Here is a 19515-nt window from a genome sequence, read left to right as displayed (position 1 = left end):
TGTTTGCGGAATAGCTGGTTTCAGAGGGACCCAACATCAAGAAATCATTGTGCAGAAGGGGTCATGAGTAAATGCCCCTTTCACACCTAGTGGCCTCTCCAAAATCTTACCCCCTTATCAGGAGCTGAGCAGGAAGAGTTCCTGACTTCAAAGCCCCCAAACTTGGGTCACTGCATTCACCACATTGAGGGTGCGTATTTACCGTCAATGTCGACACTATGATGGTTGAAACCGTGCAAAGTTTAAGAATATCAGCTTTATACAATCCATTTGATTTATGTTTAGTGCTTCTGGTTTCGATTCTGTGAGATTTTTTGATTCAAAAAATTTCACACTATCAAAACCAGAAGCACTAAACATATACCTGCAAAGTTTGCTGCCGCGCGCCCAGCTTTCCCGGATGTCCATCCACCTTAAAAGGATTTAGTCTTCTGCCATTATTCAGTGCTGAAAGACCAGGGGTTAAAAAACCCTAGGTCCCATAGACAGGCTGCAGCTCCAAAATGCCATTTTCTTTTTGGAGCATCTTTGTTTAGAATAATTTTCCCTATTTTGTGACAAATCTGAATGCTTCTCTGGATATAAAATCTATGGTGCTGAATTAAAATTCAAACCTGAATCAGGTAGGGATTTTTCTTTTGTGTTTGTGTACATTTGGGTAAGTAAAAAAAATTCAGAAATATATTAAAAAATCAAATGTATTAATTAAAAATAAAAAATACATACATTAAAATTAAATACTTTGATTATACAAAAATAAAAGAATATAAAATATCAAATGTATTAATTATAAATTATAAATAAATTATATGTACATTAAAAATTAAAGACACTCATTATACTTTGAAAATTAAATATTCACATTATAAATAAAAAATAAAAATATTTATATGATGGTTCCATAGCATTTTGGGAATGGAGATGGGGTACAACAGGGGATGTGTTTTTAGGATGTTTCCTAGAGGGCCAAAAATAGGAGACATCAAGGGAGGACAGTTTATATCAGTGTAACTTGGAGACTCACACTCCCCTCTCAAACCTTGATGTACCCATCCTCGAGACGTCCCCACACCGGGTACTTGAGTACCCAAGCACCGCTACCTCCGCCATTCCTCAACCATGTCGCCACTAGGATGTGTACTTGAATTTCTATTTGAATTTTGATTTTTGGATGTTACTATTGGGTATGTAATACGTTACTATGTTGAATGTCAATGGTTCTAATTCATGTTGCAATTTTTCTATGTTGAAGTATTTTAATTTGGTATGTTCTAGTGAACTATTGAAACATCATTTCATAACTAGCATTTCAAGTTCTTCTATGTGTATAGCTTCTATATGTACACCTTCATAACACTCTCTTCCCTCATGATAGCTTCTCCAACTAAAAAAGTGTCGTTAACGAACTGTGAGTGGGAGGAGGGGGTTAAGCCATCTGCATTACTAACTCTTTTCCAAACTTCGTGATTCCTTTTCATAGAAATAAGCCGACTTAGAACCTCATCCAACAAAATGAAAAGGAACAATGAGACTGGATCACTTTGATGCAACGCCCCAGATGCGGTGAAGAATCCTTGAGGACTACCATTTACAAGCACCGACACCTTGTAATCTCCTATGATGCTTCTAATTTGTTGAATCCATCTACTATTAAATCCAAATTTTTCTAGAACTTTCAACAAGAGACTCCTATCTATCTGGTCATAAACCTTCCTAATGTCTACTTTGAGAAGCATAGAGCTTTTTTTTCTTGTCAAAATGGAATGGAGCACGTCATGGGACATTATAATACCATTTGCAATGTTCCTACCTGGAATGAAGTCACTTTGCTCCAGAGAAATAAGTTTCCCCAAAGCCTGTTTTAGTTTGTAATCAACCACCTTGGAGATAATCTTATAAATGGTGTTTCATAGGGAGATCAACTTGAATTCATCCATAGATACCACTCTTTCTTTCTTTGGAATGAAGGCCACTAAAGTGTATTAAAATCTTTTAAAACAAACCCGCAAGCTCTGGATTCCTCTACCACACCCAACAGTTCCCCACTAATTACTTTCTAGAATTTGTGATAAAAAAATGCCTAAAAACCATCAGGCCTTGGAGATTTGTCTCCAGCCGATCCAAAAACAATTGCCTTTAACTCTAGCTAGAAATAGGTGCCAACAAATGTCCGTTGTCTTCCTTTGTTAAAATCAGATTAGTGACATCCATAATATTTTTTGTTTGCACTCTCTCCTCACCAACCCCAACACTCCAAAGCTGTGAGAAAAACTCCACCACTTAGTTGTTAATCTCTTCTAAATCTATAATCTCTTGACATCCAGGAGAATGAAGCTTAAAAAGTCTATTAATAATGTTGTGAGTTTTTACTGGACAGTGGAAGAATTTTGTGTTTCAATCATCTGCCCTTAACCAAGACTCCTAAGACTTTTGTTTCCAAAAAAATTCTTCCCTAGCCAAAATCTCCCCGCAATTACTTTTTAAGTCCATTTTTGAACCAAACTCAATCTCATCGATCCCATCTTGAATGACCTTATTATTCAAGGCTTTCTATTAGCCCTCTAGGATTTCCTTCTCCTTGTAAATACGCTTAAAATTCTCTTTGTTCCATATTTTCAACTTTTTCTTGATATAGTGCAACTTCTCAAAAAAATTAAAACTTCTATTACCTTCTAAAAAAGGAGCTCGAGTCCACTAAATGCAAACCATCTCAGAAAAGCCTTCCTCTCTCATCCACATTTGCTCAAATTTGAATGAATTCCTTCAAGGAGTTTTGTCTCTGCTCATAAAAAATTGAGACTTGAAAGTGATCTGATGCAGAAAATGGAAGTATTTCGGCTTCAAAGAAAACTTGAAGACTCCTCCAGTTACCCCCGGGAAGAATCAGTCTAATCTTTCGGCAATACCTAAAAAGCTTGCTTTTCAATTCGTCCATGTAAACTTACCACTTTTTGGTCTACTCTCCCATAAACCATTCTTGTCAACAAAGTCCTTAAAATCACCTTGAATTGTACCCATCTTGCCCAGTCCTCTTTTATTTGCCAATCCCAAGGTTGCATTGAAATCACTTGCAATAATGACACTTTTGTGCTGTATTCTACGACAATTGATCCCACAACTCCTTTTCCTCTGTTTTTGTTGGGCCATACACGTTTATCAAATGGAAACTAACATCATGTGTTAAAAATTGCACCTTAGTCATGATCCAATTCCTCCCTTGATCTTCTAGCATTGCTCTCACATTCCTTGGATTCCATATTATACCCATTCCCCAAGAAGCACCAATTGAATCAACAAAGCAACCAAACCAATGAATTCTTACTCCTAAAAACCTAGCTGCCAACTCCTTACTAACCTTTGTTTCTTGCAAACAAACTATATCTAGCCTTGTTTGATCAAACTTCTTTTGTCAGAGGCATTGCAGCCCTTGACATTCCACGTTAGGAGCCTCATTGCTCCCCAGGAGGGAACAAGTCCCTCCCGGATCTATCCTTTCATTTTGCCTTCTTCTTCCAACAAGTTTTGAACAATCTTCCTTTCTCTAGTCTTCTTTCCATCAGTTGAATGCTGCTTTTACTTTCTTTAATGTTCTTGGAGAAAGAACATCTCATCCTCTATATACCCTTCATTTTAACTCCCCTCTTCTTCCTAAGCCGAATCTATCCCTCGATCCATGATTTTTCCATGCTGCTCTACTTCCCTAATCGAGGAGATTTGGATGTATTTATAAACCACCTCTCTATTCCTCCCATCTTCCTAGCTAGACATCATTAGATCTTCTATGTTGCGGGCTGAGATTTGGGAGTCTATTTACTGCTGCTAAGATTTTATTGCTGGCTTGCCCGCCTGCCGTATGAGTGTATAATCTAACACTCCTTTTTGTCCTTCTACCATGGCAAAGGAGAGTTTCTAGATGAAAGACCGACTCCTGGGCCTGTGGGGGACCTGGGCCATTACCAACTCTTTACAAACCCCTAGATCTTGTAGGTTGGGACCTACAATTGCTACAACATTTGTGGAATCCTTGTTGCCACTATCTAGAATCCCCCCCCCCCCCCAAAAAAAATTACTCTATCCCCACAACACTTGTTAATAGTGTCAACCCTAGGTCTTCTTTCCTTTCCCTTTTGTCTTCCACGATGTAGTTCTCCTTTCTGTTACCTCATTTTTTGCACTTTTCACAATTTTCTACTATTTTCTCCACTTCTATCTCTTGCCACAAATACCCTTCCGACGTTCTTATTTATATTGTATATAAAGGGTTGGGGGGGTGAGGTTTCCAAGCGATACAAATGTGAGCATAAAGACTAAAATCTTTCCAGTCAATGACTTCATCTTTACAAATAAACTTCCCCAACTTATTCCCTATCTGCTTAAGGATGTCTTCATGCCAATATTCACGAGGTAAATTATATAGTCTCACCCAGATCAGAATCTCATCAACTATCACTTGCTTAGGGTTTAAATTAGGTTCCCAATCTCATATAAAGAAATCTATACCCCCCATGAGAAACAAACAATTGAACATTATCCTATCCTTCTCATTTTTCTTTGCTTTAACCAAGAAAAAACCATTAGTTAGAGATTTAAGGATAAAACGCTCATCCCGAATGATCATCAATCCACTTGTGTATATGTGGGTATGCCGGCCACCCGCCACCCGATTTCAAAAAGAAGGCCACGTCCCTTAGGTCTTTGACATTCTCCTTCCAAAGTGTCTGAATCATTCCTAACATCTGCAACCCTTTCGTCCATTGTCTTTGTTTCTAGCTCTAACAAATCGCTTTGTCTTTGTTTTTAGGGATCCATGCTCGTTTACTACTTCCTTCCTTTGTCAGGAAACTCCTCTTAAAAACCTTGGCTCGACCCCATTTTGAACCAGACTCGCTTCAAATCACCTCCATTTTGGATTTCTCCTCCACGGTCCATAACAACTTTTAGAGGCTCCCAAGTCCATTGCAGGGGAAACCAAGGGAGATTTCCACCCTGTCTTCTGAGCCCCTGTACACCATAGCTCCATCTACCTCCTACAAATCCTCTTTGCAAAACCCTTGGCTCCTTCGACGCTCCATCGCAGCCCAACTATCATCTGTACGTTTATGCTTAGTGAAAAATACTTTGATTCTACTCTATGGTTGTAACAGGGTCACAAAAGGCACGGTTTAAACAATCCTGAAAGTTTAGAAATGAATTAAAACTTACCTGGCTATAGGTTAGACATGGATTGAAGGGAATGACCTAAACATGTATGCTCAATGACACATACTTTGGTTCTGCCCCATGGTTGTAAAAGGGGTTTTGTGGAAGCATGAAAGAACTTGAAGTTGTACCTGCTAAGGCGCATTCAGTCAACTTGGAAGGATATGCTTTGTTCAAGGTCAAACTAGGAGGTTGTTCATACTCCGTAATTGATTATGAAATTAATGTGGAGGAGATGAAACTACTGTTAATTTCTTTGGTGATTATTATTTAATATCTTTTCTCCATGGGATTATGCTGGTTTCTTTTATGTATTCATTGTCTGACCTATTTGGTCATTTCACACATGAATGATCAAGGATAGCTACAAAGTTCAATCATTTATTGGACAATTTGGTTGATTGCAATTGGAGTTCTGTGGAAGTCAATCTTTAAGTTTTTTTGATGAGTAGCCTTCTCTCATCTTAGGGGAATCAGAGATATTTATCTGAGACCTGGTATTGATTGTCAAAGCTAAATTGAAGCATTATAATGTTGCTGTTGACTGTTGGGTAACATGGCCATGCATTGATTTTAGTAGCCTCTTTGGTGATAGACTTTTTTTTGCAGCCCTGTTCTTTGATGGATGTATCTTGTTTTACTAAAGTAATTTGTAATACATTTCTTAAAAAGGAAGAAGAAGATGATACATTTGAATATGAATTTGTTGGGAAGATTTTGATCCTTCCATACCGCATACCTAATATAATATTTGCATTGCTAAGATTGCATGCTGAAGCTTTGAGGATACTATGTGTAAATACTCAGGCCTGTTATTTCTGACAGTAGTCTTCATTTCAGTGATCTTTTGGAACCATTTTCCTTTTGTATCTGTTAAGTAATCAGATTATAATGCTCTTGTTGGACATGAATTGTGTTTCATAGCAGCTTGCGTACATATAAAGTTGCATATAGATATTTATTTGTTCAGAATTAGGAAAAAAAACCATATTCATGATCCAATCACCCATTTATATGTCATTATGTTTGTGTAGGCACTGGAGGGCATGCTTAACTTATCGAAAAAGTGTATTCAGTTGAAATCTCCAGCTGCTGATAAGCAACTCACGGAACTTATTCTTGGCATAATTGGAGATGACATTGAGGTGGGCCCTAACTCTTGCTTTCAAAAAAATCATTACATGTACATGTGCTGGGTTCAAATATATTATATTTAGGTTTTGTACTTGGTAGAATCATAGGAAATGATTATTGCCATTTGATTGAATCTATGCAGGTGATCCTGGCAGAATGCTCCCAGATTTTTGATTCATGGTGCGCTTGCCAGAATCTTATGAACAATGTTTAATTCATTGATTATTATGTTTGTCATGCATAAAACATATCTTACAAAGTGGATAGTGACCTTTGAAGGCAAAAGTATGGTAGATAATTGCTGGTCTATGTAACTTCATTAACTGCAGGATGCTATCACATATGATAGAATTGTTGACAGCCAAAAGCTTCCAAGCAGAATTGCTTCTGCATGAGGAGAAATATAGTTTGGGAGGAATAAGCCTTGAAGAGCTTCATAGGCTTGTCTATGCACAAGTTTTGTCATCTCATTCTTTCACTTGGCAGGTAAATTTATCAAGACCTGTAAAACAAATTGTTCAGATGGGGGACCTTTTCTTGATTCATTTTGAATGTATTTCTTATTCACTTACCTTCTTATTGAAAAACTCTGCACATTTATTGAAACCAAAAATAGCAGAACAAAGGACTGGCTTATATTTCTCTATTTTTCCAGAATGCTTTGATTAATCCCTGTGATATGGAATTGGTAAAATAAGACTTATATGCATTTTCTCAAATTTTTAATTGAATTTCTTGACTGGTAAATGGGGAGTTGCAATGTTTCCTCCATACCATTAAATATTCCGATTCAACCAAACTAAAATAAAGGGAAGTGCTATAGAGGAATTTGATAATTCAACCACAAGCTAATATACCCTGATTTCCACATTCTAATATACACTGTTTTCAACTGTACCAATATAGGAAAATTATGTATTTGTAATGTCCCTGTTTTGGCGGTAATTTGATTTAATTAATTTAATTAATTAAGTTGTCCAAAATAATGAATATATTATGAGGATGATTAATTAATTATTTTAATTAAATAAATAAGTAGTATTAAGTTAATTATTTATAAAGTTATCAAATAAATAAATATTAAAAAGGTAACTTTATATTTAATTAATTTAATAAAGTGACTTGAAAAATATCTTATAAAGTCACTCAATAAATAAAATAAAAATAATGTTCTAGAAGTTTCTGGAGAAAGTGGAGAAAAGGAATAAATAGGCATTCTGGGCTTCATTCTCATCATCTAGTTTTTATCATTTCTCTTGATATTAGATTGTGAATACAATCACGTGGTCCATTGTGAAGCCAAGGGTTTCAGATAGTCTATTGGTCTTTGGGAACGATACCTCCTAGTAGATCGCATAACTGAGGAAGTGAAAGACCTTCTGAAGGGTTGCACTTTGGAAGTGGTATTCAGCCATTTCAAGTTGAGCTTAATTTGTATACTCAGACTACTTAAGGGTTTGAGTTTTTGGAAGCAGTCCGAAAAAGCAGTCCGAAAAAGCAGATCCAAAAAAGCAGTCCGAAAAAGCAGTCCGAAAAAGCAGATAAAAAAAGCAAGTGAAAAAGTAGAGCAGAAAGGCAGCATTGGAAAAAATTATAACCATCTACAATCAGGTTCCTTTGGATATTACATGCATTGTTCTTATCATTTAGATGCATATTAGAAGGTAAGGCTGTAAGTGAAAGTTGTAACAGATTTAAGCATTATTCTTGCAGATGTAAGCCAAGAGTCTTGGCCACTTCATACTAGCATTGTAGTTAACATTTTATGTGCAATAAAGGAGACATAATTTGCTGGTCTGATATAGTGTAATTGAATATGTATTTATCATTCATGATCAGCTTATTAGTTTGCATGCCAATTGTTTGACAAAATGTCAATTGGCTGTAGGTTCTCTTTTTGGCATAAATAATGTTATAATTCTGCATACCAAGTGTTTGTATTAATGCCACTTGGCTATAAGTGCATTAATGCCATCATAGGTTGCATCCCAAGTGTTTGTCAAAATTACTAGTTGCTGTAGCTGCATATTGCAAGTAGTTTTAGTCACATATATGCATTGAATATTGTCAAAATAAGTTGCACATTCATGTTAGGTCATTATTTAGTCAGTTTAGAGTCTTCTTGCAAGCATTCTTATTGATGCTAAGAGAAGGAAAGAGCCATAAAAGAAAACTGAAATTTTATATCAGTCATATGACCCTTGTATGCAAAGTGTTTTCTTGAACCTTTATCAGCATTTTGGGGTCAGATTTGAGTAGGGTCATTACAGTATTATATTGGTTGTTATTGGAATGATGTTGTGATTATGTCTAGCAATAGAAGGGTGCTTTCATGATCTTTGACAGTCTACCCGGGTCACCGTGTTGAGTCTCAATGAAAACTTGGAAATTGGAGTCAGAGTCAGGTTCTGAAGGTTTGCATCCCCCACCTGCAGAATTGCCATGTCTAATAGTAGAGACCTGCATGTCTGTTGAAATCACGAGTTTCATCATAGTTGTGTGTCTTATCTGTCAGACTTGGCCAAGTCTGCAAAATTTGAAAATCATGTTGTGATTTTCAAACGGACCTATCGAAAACATATTTTTCATATTTTAATTTTACTCTTTTATTGCTGAGTTTGGATGCTGAATCCAATTCCAAGGATAGTGTAATGTCTCCTTTTTATGTTTCTTGTGCACTACGTGATCTAATGCAATGCTATGACTAAATCTATTGAATTATGAATACAGAAGGATAGGTGTATGTATAACTGGTATTTCTAAATCCTATGAATGGCCTATTGAACGATAATGCAATTATATATATGAGTGGTACTTCTAAATGCTAAAATGGATAAAGTGGACTAATGAATTATTATGCAAGTATGGTGTAATATGCAGTATAAATGAACAATATATTATGATGCAATAATTTTGCAATGAATGTGTTGCCTATTTTTACCTACAGACACAATCAGGTAGAGCCATTGGTTGCCAAGGAATAACAAATAAAAAGTGTTCATGTATTATATGCCCTTTAATAATTACTTTGATCCATTCATGCATACAGGTGTTACATTTTATGAAGAAAAGAAAACAATATAGAACAAGCTGATATATCATTAAACTCTTTTCTGAAAATGTAAAACCTTTGTTCATCAAAGTATTATTATTGCTTCGCACAAGCCATGAAACTAGCTAAAACAAAATCAGATTTTGAATTTGAAACAAAGATTCATGTGTGTAGAAAAAATATGAAGGCATAAGAGAAAGTTAGGGCCATTCATTGCCTGAATGATTGACGGTTGTGCTGCTGCCCTGGCCACTTGTGCTTCCACTATCTCATTGCTCCCGCTATCGTGCCTTCTAGTGCTAATTCTTGAAAATAATAACATAAAGGGGGGAAGGGGGTGTTAAGTTTTTGAGCCCAAAAATCAATGATGATAAACAATAAACAACAATAAGAAAGAGCTGAAACAATAAACACCAGAAATATCCTGGGAAAACCCTTCTAGAATGAAGGGAAAAACCCAACCACACTAAAAAAGACCATTTTATTGATAATAAAAGTTCAAGTGTACAATATCTTTTGCTTGATGCAAATATATAACAATAGGAGAGACTCTTCACATTATAACTGAAAGGTCTCTTGAGATTCTCGTAACTCCTATAATTAATTATAACTCTTCGAATATTCATGCCTCAATGCATGTGAATGACACATGCCATTTACATTTAATATTACAAATTAAGCTTAAGTGACATTTTCAATTGAGGATGACAATAACGGTAATAACGTCCAGATTTTGAGAGATAAAGATTTCTATTGTAGCTACAAACTTTAACACTCCCTCTTAGCAAGAGATATATTTAGCTGAACAGTCACACAAAACTGCAACAAAAAAATGTCAATAATAAATTTTGATCGTACGAATTCAAAACATAATTCATGGAGTTACTCAACATGAAAACCTATAACAATGAGTCATATTCATGGAATCACTCAACATGAAAACCTATAACAATTACTTATATTCATGGAATCACTCTACATGAAAACCTATAACAATTACTCATATTCATGGAATCACTCAACATGAAAAGATTTGTAAGACTCATAGCTAAGCCTTTAATCACAGACTCTTTCAACGTGAACTGTCATGGAATCTTTCAACATGACATCAAACTCTCATCACGAAATTTCTCAACGTGATTACATCATGGACTCTCTCAATATGATGTTCACTATCGCATAATGAAAGAGTTATTATAGCTGATTTTACAATTTTTATTTATTCACACAAGAATAGAAATAGGAAAAATAAAAGCAAGACTTAATTCCAAGTCTCAAATTTTACAAATACCACAAACATCACTATCATATATGAGAATAAAGAGGGTTCAATAAGCACCCCTCTTAATTATGGAGCCTTCCTTTGAAGCTAAAATCTCCTTAAATAGCTCAGCATCTCCCTCTGGAGTTATAACATCTCCCTTTGAATGCAAAGCAACCTCATCTCATTTCTTCATCCTGGAATCAAATATCTGACAAAATCAAATAGAGATCCATGCTCTACACTATTTCCAGTGATGTAAGAAAATTTTAAAAAAACTTATCTATGATTGTCTGCATGTATAAGATACATGCACTGGACTCATTCAATTTTGTCTCTTTACCATAATGTTGCAGTTGCCTTTCCTTTCTTTATTGTTACATCCCAAATTTTGACCTAATTTAAAATATAGTCGTTGAGGTTCACATGAAGTCAGTCGGCAATTTAATTTGTTATAATTTTGCGAAATGGTAAGATGGTTAGTTGTTATAATTTCAAGTGAAGATAACAAGTTAGTTGATCATTTATCATGAATTTATAGAATTGAGAAGATGGTTAACCGTTATGATTATTTATGATTAAATAATTTATTATGATAATATAATTTAATTACAGAGAATTTCCTTGCAGGAAACACGTCGAAGGGGTGGAAGCATTGTCAGAAAAGAATTAGGCACATGAGCATCACCATCACTGGGTAAATGGGCTGAGAAACTAGCGACTTGAAACATGATACATCTGTGGGACCCACATGAGCTATTTAAATAAATAAATTGAGAAACATAAAATAATTGAGTTAAAATATGAAACATACCTCTAAGGATTTAATATGATCTTTCACCTTATTATTATAATAGATATATCTATATACGTACATATAAAAATTGAGATGGCACCATTATATTATAATATTTTAATAAAGTGATGCCACCCCATTAATATTTACATGTACATATATAAATATAAGATTATAATAATAACATTCAAATTATTATAATATTCAAATTATAATCTTCCAACTCTATTTTTTCCATTTTAATATTCTTGCTTTTAACCGATTAACATTTGGCATGATAAATTGATTTAATACTTGGAAATTTGAATTGACAATAATCTTTCTAACTTTATCTTTCAACTTTGTATTTATTTTTCCCTCTTTGTTTTAATTGAATTAAACACTTGTGAATTCGAATGGCTTATAATCTTTGAAAAATGGATGGAGCCAAGAAGTCACAACCATTCTTCTTATTTATGCCGTGTAGTAGGTGGATAATATATATATTCACACTTGACTTCCTGTCTGCTGCGACATATATATCTTCCAATATCTTTTCTTCCACTCTTACATACACCCGTTTTCTTATCTATTCTTGTGACGATTTTCTACAATATCTTTTGCTTTAAGCTTTGATCAAGCAACCGTTTTCATTTGCTCTGCCGTACAAGTAATTTTTCTGTGGATACGTCATCAAGCAATTGGAGAGAAACTGATTTTAAATCAATTTGCAAAGTTCTTAGATAAGCTTTGAATTCTTATTAGATGAGTTATCATTGCAGATTTTGTTTTTCAATGTTTTATTTTCAATTTCTCCTGTAGCCGGCTAGGCATAGAAATCCAATAGTAAGACTGAGATTATCACATGTAGCTTTGTTGATGGCCTCCTACTAATTTCTTAGAGTTTTTTTTGTTCTTTATATAATATCATTGTATCTTGAACCACCATTAAGAAGTCGAGTGGTAACTGTAGGAGTTTAATAATGTTGTATGAACCATCACAAAAATTATGGATAACAATAGCAATAATTATGTAGTCTTAATCCATGATAAAAATATAAAGAGAAGAGTGCTCATAAATTTTCTAACACTTGTGATTCACCGGCAATGTAGCCATGAAATGGTGAAGAGGTGTAAATAAAAGGGCAGAAAGCTCATGGGAAGTCACTGGCTACGAAGTCACATATAGTGAAGAGGTGGAATGAACCTGCAAGGATATAGAAAAGAATCAGACATGAATGACTTAAAAAAAGAAATACTTATTAGCTCATGCATGATCCTGTTAATTGTATCATCCTGTTGTCAAGTCGAATGGTGTGTTTAAATACTAGGATGCTTAGTAGATGGCAGATGTTCCAAGTCCAATTTCAGGTAGGGAGGGCCTTTCTCATTAGAGATTGTGTGAGAATTAAGTTAAGATCCGAGGTTGATGTCGTCGGTAAATATTGTGTAGCCGACAGGTTGATGTTGTTGGTAATTGTTATGTAGCTGACGGACCCCTCAGGAAGGTTCTTCGAGATGGTATATGTACAACTTTGTCGGTAATCATTATTGGAAGCACTATGTAATCTCTTTGGCATATATGCGAATAATAAAAGTACTACTACTGTGTTACGTGTTCTTGTCTATTGTCTGTATGCATTAATCTATTTACCCTATATGGTAAACAGTTGGGTGGTTAAGCCCTTGACAATGTTTCACCTCTTCCCAAGTTGTCGAACGTACAACAAACAAAGATAAGCTATGCATTCAATTGTTTGTCGAAAACAGGTATTATCTCTTTTATGATGTATATGCAAGAAGGTAAGATTAATTGAGTTATTTCATCGTTACAATTATTTTACACCTAGATGTGAGAGATAGATTTATGGATTGTTTTTCATTTATATGAATATCGAATATGAGCATAGCTTCTAATCTTAAGTTACTACCACAGTTAAGCAATCAAAATTAAAGAAATGATACAGTGGTATCTGAAGCTCTAATTGATTCAGTGGTATCTGAAGCCTTAATTGATACAGAGGTATCTGATGCCCTAAATGATCCAGTGGTAACTGAAGCCCTAAGTGTTACGGTGGTAGATGAAGCCCTAATTGATGCAAAGGTATCTGATGCCCTAAATGATTCAGTGGTAATTGAAGCCCCAAGTGTTAGTATGGTATCTGAAGCCGTAAATGATCCAATGGTAATTGATACCCTAATTGATACGGTGGTATGTGAAGCCCTAATTTTATATAGTGGTATTTAATGGTATTCGTCATTTGATTTTGATATAGTGGTATTGGATGGAAGTTGTTATATGATATTACTATAGTAGTAATTGTGGACTAATCTGGATGGTTGCAGAAACATCCCTACAATGATTTCTTGATTCCAATTCCCTGGTATTTGGATTTAAATTTATGTAGTAAATTCCTTGATGGTGTTTTATGTTCTCAGTTAAGAAATTTTGTCTAACTGATTTTTACCATCAATCTCTTTCATATGAACAAAATTGATTTAACTGTCATCCTGTGAAAATGAAGTAATAATTGTATTTCTTTGAATATGTTAGTTGTTAATTAAGACTCGGGAAAACTGGTTGTTACATTTATAGAAATGGTAAGAAAACATCTCTAGAGCAATATTGATTACAAAACCTTATGAATCTCATACAGTATGACAAAATTTCTTATTAAGAATGATATTCCATAGTTTCAACTAAATATCAGATATATTCTAGAGTTAGAATAGTAACTTAGATTCATGATCAATATCAAAATAAAATACTTATCTCCTTTGTGATCTTATTTCAACTTGAAATGATTCATGCAGGTGGTAATGAAAGTTCTCAGGTATCTTTTCTAGCTGGTAATGGTTTTGGGAATGATCATTTTCCTCACAGCTAACTCCATATTGCAAGCCCAAAATGATATTGTATCTTCAAACAACCATCAATATCCATCTATAACTTCAATTGCGTTTGTCGGCATGATGGAGGAGATCCTTGTTTTCAAACTTGAACCAATACGTTAGTTTAGAAGCAACAATCTTGTGGTTTACCTTTTCCATATACCCCAATTTTTGCAACACAATGCCCCTGCAACGTACAATGCCTTTGAGCCTCCTTTCATTTTTTCTAATAACCTAATTGGTTAGAGTCGAACTGTTGAACTCCTAAAATCAATGGCTATAGTTTTTTTTCCGAAGCTATGAAATCACCTCTGAATTAAACTCTTGAACTGTAGAGAGTGACCTTCAATTCTTTTTGCTTTTGCGTGTTTAGATTATTTGCTTTAATTTCTGTTACAATTCTATTGATGAATGAGTGCGTCCGAGTAAGGCTACGTCCAGTCTTGGTCACTCATAGAATCCCTTAGTAACAAGAATGTCGACACAAATTCTCTGCTTTATAGAATCTACTGCAACAATTCAAAAACACATCAATTGAAAGTTCAGACCATGGAGAATACGAGCCTTTCAGATATAAATCAAGCCAAAATGGGAGCGACTTGAAAACGAAACATTATCCACTAAATGGTTGCCAGATAATTTTAATGAGCAACAGTTACAAGATTTACAAGACCATGACCAGACACCTCCAAGATTGACACTATCAACAAGGATAGAAGGAATAAAAAATCCACCATGCATAAAAAAAGGAACGATGAATACAAAAACATGGCATCCAATAAAGCACTCGATCATAAGGAGGACACGTTGAATTCCATCCGCACAAGTAAGACAAAGGAAATCAAACGTAATTGGCACAACAACACCCTTCCATCATGGATGACAAAACATATCTCTAATGCCAAGATTTGAAACACTTAGAGTGCTACATAAAAAGGCATGATAATAATATTTATTTCCAAGGAATATTAAACGTGTTAAAAAAATGACACTATAAGAGTATCAAATGTATGAAATAATTAAATTAAATAAATGCAAAATTTCATTAGATGCAAGAGCTGCTCATATGTAGATCAATATAATACTCACGATGCAATCAATAAATAAAATGCAACACCATAGAAAAATCAAAGAATCCATTAACGTGATGCAGGACAAGAAGAGGATTTTAGAACACAATAGGGAACTGGTATACATATGCTTCCTTGCATTGTCTCCTATATACCATAACCAAATGTCATCCAGAAATATATCGGAGGTATTTAACTTCCCATATGACTTGTGGTTCTATAGAGGAGATGACAATAAAGCCGATGACAATGATTAAAACAATAAAATAAAATAGTGCCAAAATGGCAACACCTACATTATCATATGATCTGGAAACCGACCAAGAAATATTACAAAAAAAATAACAAACAAGGCTACTGCAACAAGTTCAATACTAGAATCGTAAGGCTTCATAAAACAATGGTACAATGAATTGCCAACTCCTCCATTGAACAGATCATTTACTCTTTATCAACCGTAAATGATCTAAAAACACAAATTAGAAGAAAGAAAAGACAATTTCCTTTAATGTTGTTATCAAAACTAGGCTTTGATACCATGTTAAATTTTGAGCCCAGAAATCAATGATGATGAATAACAAACAACAATAAGAAAGAGCTGAAACAATAAACACCAGAAATATCGTGGGAAAACCCTTCTATAATGAAGGGAAAAACCCAACCACACAACAAAAGATCATTTTATTGATAATAAAAGTTCAAGTGTACAATATCCTTTGCTTGATGCAAATATATAACTATAGGAGAGACTCTTCACATTATAACCTAAAGGTCTCTTGAGATTTTCATAACTCCTAAAATTTAATTATAACTCTTTGAATATTCATGTCTCAATGCATGTGAATGACACATGTCATTTATATTTAATATTATAAATTAAACTTAAGTGACCTTTTCAGCTGAAGATGACAATAACGGTAATAACGTCCACATTTTAAGAGATAAAAATCTCTATCACAGCCACAAACTTTAATAGGAGGGAGGGGGGGGGGGGCTGGCAGGGGAGCAGGGTTGGATCCAATGGATCTAAGCAATAACTAGGACTACCTCACCATTATACCCACATATGCATCCATGCTACAAATTGCAAACCCATATTTATTTCTAATTAGTTTCTTTCTTGTGCTGCAACCTGGTCTATCATTGGCATGTGGATGTAAATGTGGCCCCCACAAGGGTTTGAACCCAACATGTCAATGATAGGCAAGATCTGACCATGAAAAATTAAGAGCAATATCAAATGGACATGCAATCATAATGTGTGGAACCTTTTATTGTGTTGAAATGTAAATTGTAAGAAATAGAGTGATTGGCTTTGTAAGGGACTGTGTTTCATACTTGAAACCTGACAGATCAATTAGGACATCAGGTAATGGACTGGGAAACCAATAGCTTTGGCTATAAATGGCGTGATGTAATGTGTATTTCAGCAGGGGTAGACATGGAGGCCACAGTGACAGTGAATGCAAGTCATAAGAACAGATTTCTAGAAGACATCAAAGGAAGAACCAAATGCAATCAGGTTTATTCAATGAAAAAGAAATCTAATTAGTCAAGATACATAATGTTTCAATGGTAAGATAGATTACATGACCATCCTCTATGCCTGAAGAACAGATCTGTGCCACCGATGAAATATTCAAATGATTAATACAAAGAATACTATACAGATTCAAGTCGAAAACCTTCATTATCCTTCAATCACAACAGATGCTCGTGTGGATATAGCTTTAATGGAACATGAGATATGCATTGCTACTTCCCTAGTAATTGTCTACTGTCAACAATAACAAGTAGTACCAAAACAGAGGGGTTTCAGGAGGAAGAGTGTAGAATCAACAACATAGGAAATGTGAAAACATTACAGAGCAAGCTAATGTTAAAGAGATAAATTAATTCAACAAAATAGAAATCACTCTATGTGCTCCACCACTTGTACTCACTCTAAGAGCATTTCCTATTGATGTAAGTCCCTATGATAGATCGAGTGATTTCACTCTATGTGCATATACTGATGCGGATTGGGCAGGCAGTATGGATGACAGAAAGAGTACAAGTGGTGAAGCATTTTTCCTTGGAGGAAGATAGGTTTCTTGGCTGAGCAAGAAACAAGATTATATTTCACAGAGTACAGCGAAACCAGCAAATCCTTATGAGTATGGATGTATATATCAATAGGGCATGGTCATCGATTTTCAAAGTGTCAAAGAAGGATGAAACCATTTCAATTAGAAAAAGTGCACTACAGAGTTCACACTTGATCAAATTCACATCAGCAAATGAAGAACTGTCAGCATAATGCAACGAACATGAAACTAAAGGTTGAAAAACAATATTACTGAGATTTAACTGGCAGTGTCATGTGCCCTTTCTAGTGACATAACTCTTATCGGAGATTTGCCTATCATCGACTCTCGTAGGCAAATGATTTTGGAAAGAGAGTCATTTTATTTCCAGATGATTGCATTCTTGCTCTCGGAGAATAATAATTCAGTAAGTGGGGCCTACTTGTTCTAATATTAAATTGAGATTGTACTTTTACTTTACAAAGCTATTTATTTAATTTTATAAAGATTAATAATAAAGTGCATTATAAAAGACCATTCCAGAAAACTTCTAGTAACTTCTCAACAAAGTGAATAAATAGAGGACATGGGGCACCCATTTGCACAAGCGATTTTGTGGATTCTACTATTTATCATATTGGAGCAATTTGCGGTCTTTGGTCTGCAAATTCCATTAGGTCTTTGGGAACGAAAACTCCCTTGGATCTGCATAACTGAGGAGGTGAAATATCCTCCGAAGGGTTGCACATTGGAGGTGACGCTGCAGTCATTTCATCAGGGCAAAATTCGTGGCCACGGGCCAATTCTGATGGTATGGCTCATTGAAGTCTGGTAGCAGTAAAAAAAATTGGTTAAAGGCATCAGCCGAATTGAAGGAGGGAAACCCAAGTTTGCAAATGAAATTCTCCTTTTCAACTAGTAGCTGCAGAAGACAACCTGATACTCTATTTGTTAGCGCTCATGATTATATACATAATTGATATAGATAGACGGGCTGAAGGCAAATTAATCTGCATATGTCTAAGGGTTAATTACTTTCACCACAGGAGGAACCCATTCGCATCAAACCTGGTTTGAAGGTTGTTAATCGAGCAAGACTGATGGTATTACATATGAATGTGGAAATTTAAAACGCCGGCGGTAGTATTCTGTATGGGGGTCACAGGCTTGAATTGTCTCGCAGGTGCCGATATATCTTCTGCAAGGAATAATGTATAAGGTGTTTCATCGGACAGTTGGAAATAACTACGAATTTCCATCCGACCAGTTCATCCGCTGAAAAAGAAATAATTCCGCACGGGTTTAAACGGCGACAGCAGCCTGTGTTCCTTCAAAGAGTAAAGACGTGTTTAGGGCCAGTCAGGAGATTTTTCTTGCAACGCACCTTAAGGCTCGAGACGTTATGATGGCATGAATGGCAACCACGTCACAGATGGGATCATTAAGGACGGGTGATTCGAGGGCGTTGCAGACTTGATTATAGCGAGTTACATACTACATAGTACGTCTGTCACAACTCCACGGCAGCAGGGATCAGACATTGTTTGCCTCAATACAACTCCATGTAAATTCGGCACATATATCTGCCAGGTTCCAGAAGTTTATTTTGTGTTTTTTTTATGAAATGACAGGTTTATATATGTAAGAAAATATTGTAGACTGCATTGCCGTGTTTGCTAAATTATTTACCATATATATATATATAACAAAGTTAGTCCATAATCCCCATTTCGCAGATTTGCTTATTTAAAGTATTTAAATTTCCTAGTACATTATTAGAATTGTTTAGCAAGGGTCATTTTAGTGGTATCAGAGCAAGTTTCCTGCCATCCTGTTGGGTAGGACATCTTATGCAATCATATTCCAGATATTATATTTGTAGGAGGAGTAGACATAAAGGCAGAGATATGGGGGAAAGACAATCACAGAGTCCACCGAGATTTCCCAGAATTGATGATGATGAAACCAGAGAGTTTTACAGAATCATGACTACCAGACAGCAAGAAATAGCTCAGTCACTACAGGCTTTGACAACCATAATGGAGAGAGTTGTTCAACCCAGGATT

General features: G+C 35.2%; 1 protein-coding gene across 1 annotated transcript in view; it reads left to right on the top strand.

Annotated features, from left to right (window-relative positions):
• LOC149578523 (nuclear pore complex Nup85-like protein) overlaps window positions 1–19515 on the top strand; it is a 287051-nt gene that overhangs the window by 90936 nt on the left and 176600 nt on the right. The window contains exons 9-11 of the mRNA XM_089829616.1: window positions 6234–6344; window positions 6476–6513; window positions 6663–6819. Of these exons, the coding sequence (XP_089685742.1) occupies window positions 6234–6344; window positions 6476–6513; window positions 6663–6819 (306 nt within the window). The remainder of the gene's footprint in view (window positions 1–6233; window positions 6345–6475; window positions 6514–6662; window positions 6820–19515) is intronic.

This window comes from Cupressus sempervirens, chromosome 1, assembly GCF_028749045.1.
Source record: "Cupressus sempervirens isolate cs-2001-9-10 chromosome 1, ASM2874904v1, whole genome shotgun sequence".
Lineage (NCBI taxonomy): Eukaryota > Viridiplantae > Streptophyta > Pinopsida > Cupressales > Cupressaceae > Cupressus > Cupressus sempervirens.
This window is presented reverse-complemented; position numbering and strand designations above follow the sequence as displayed.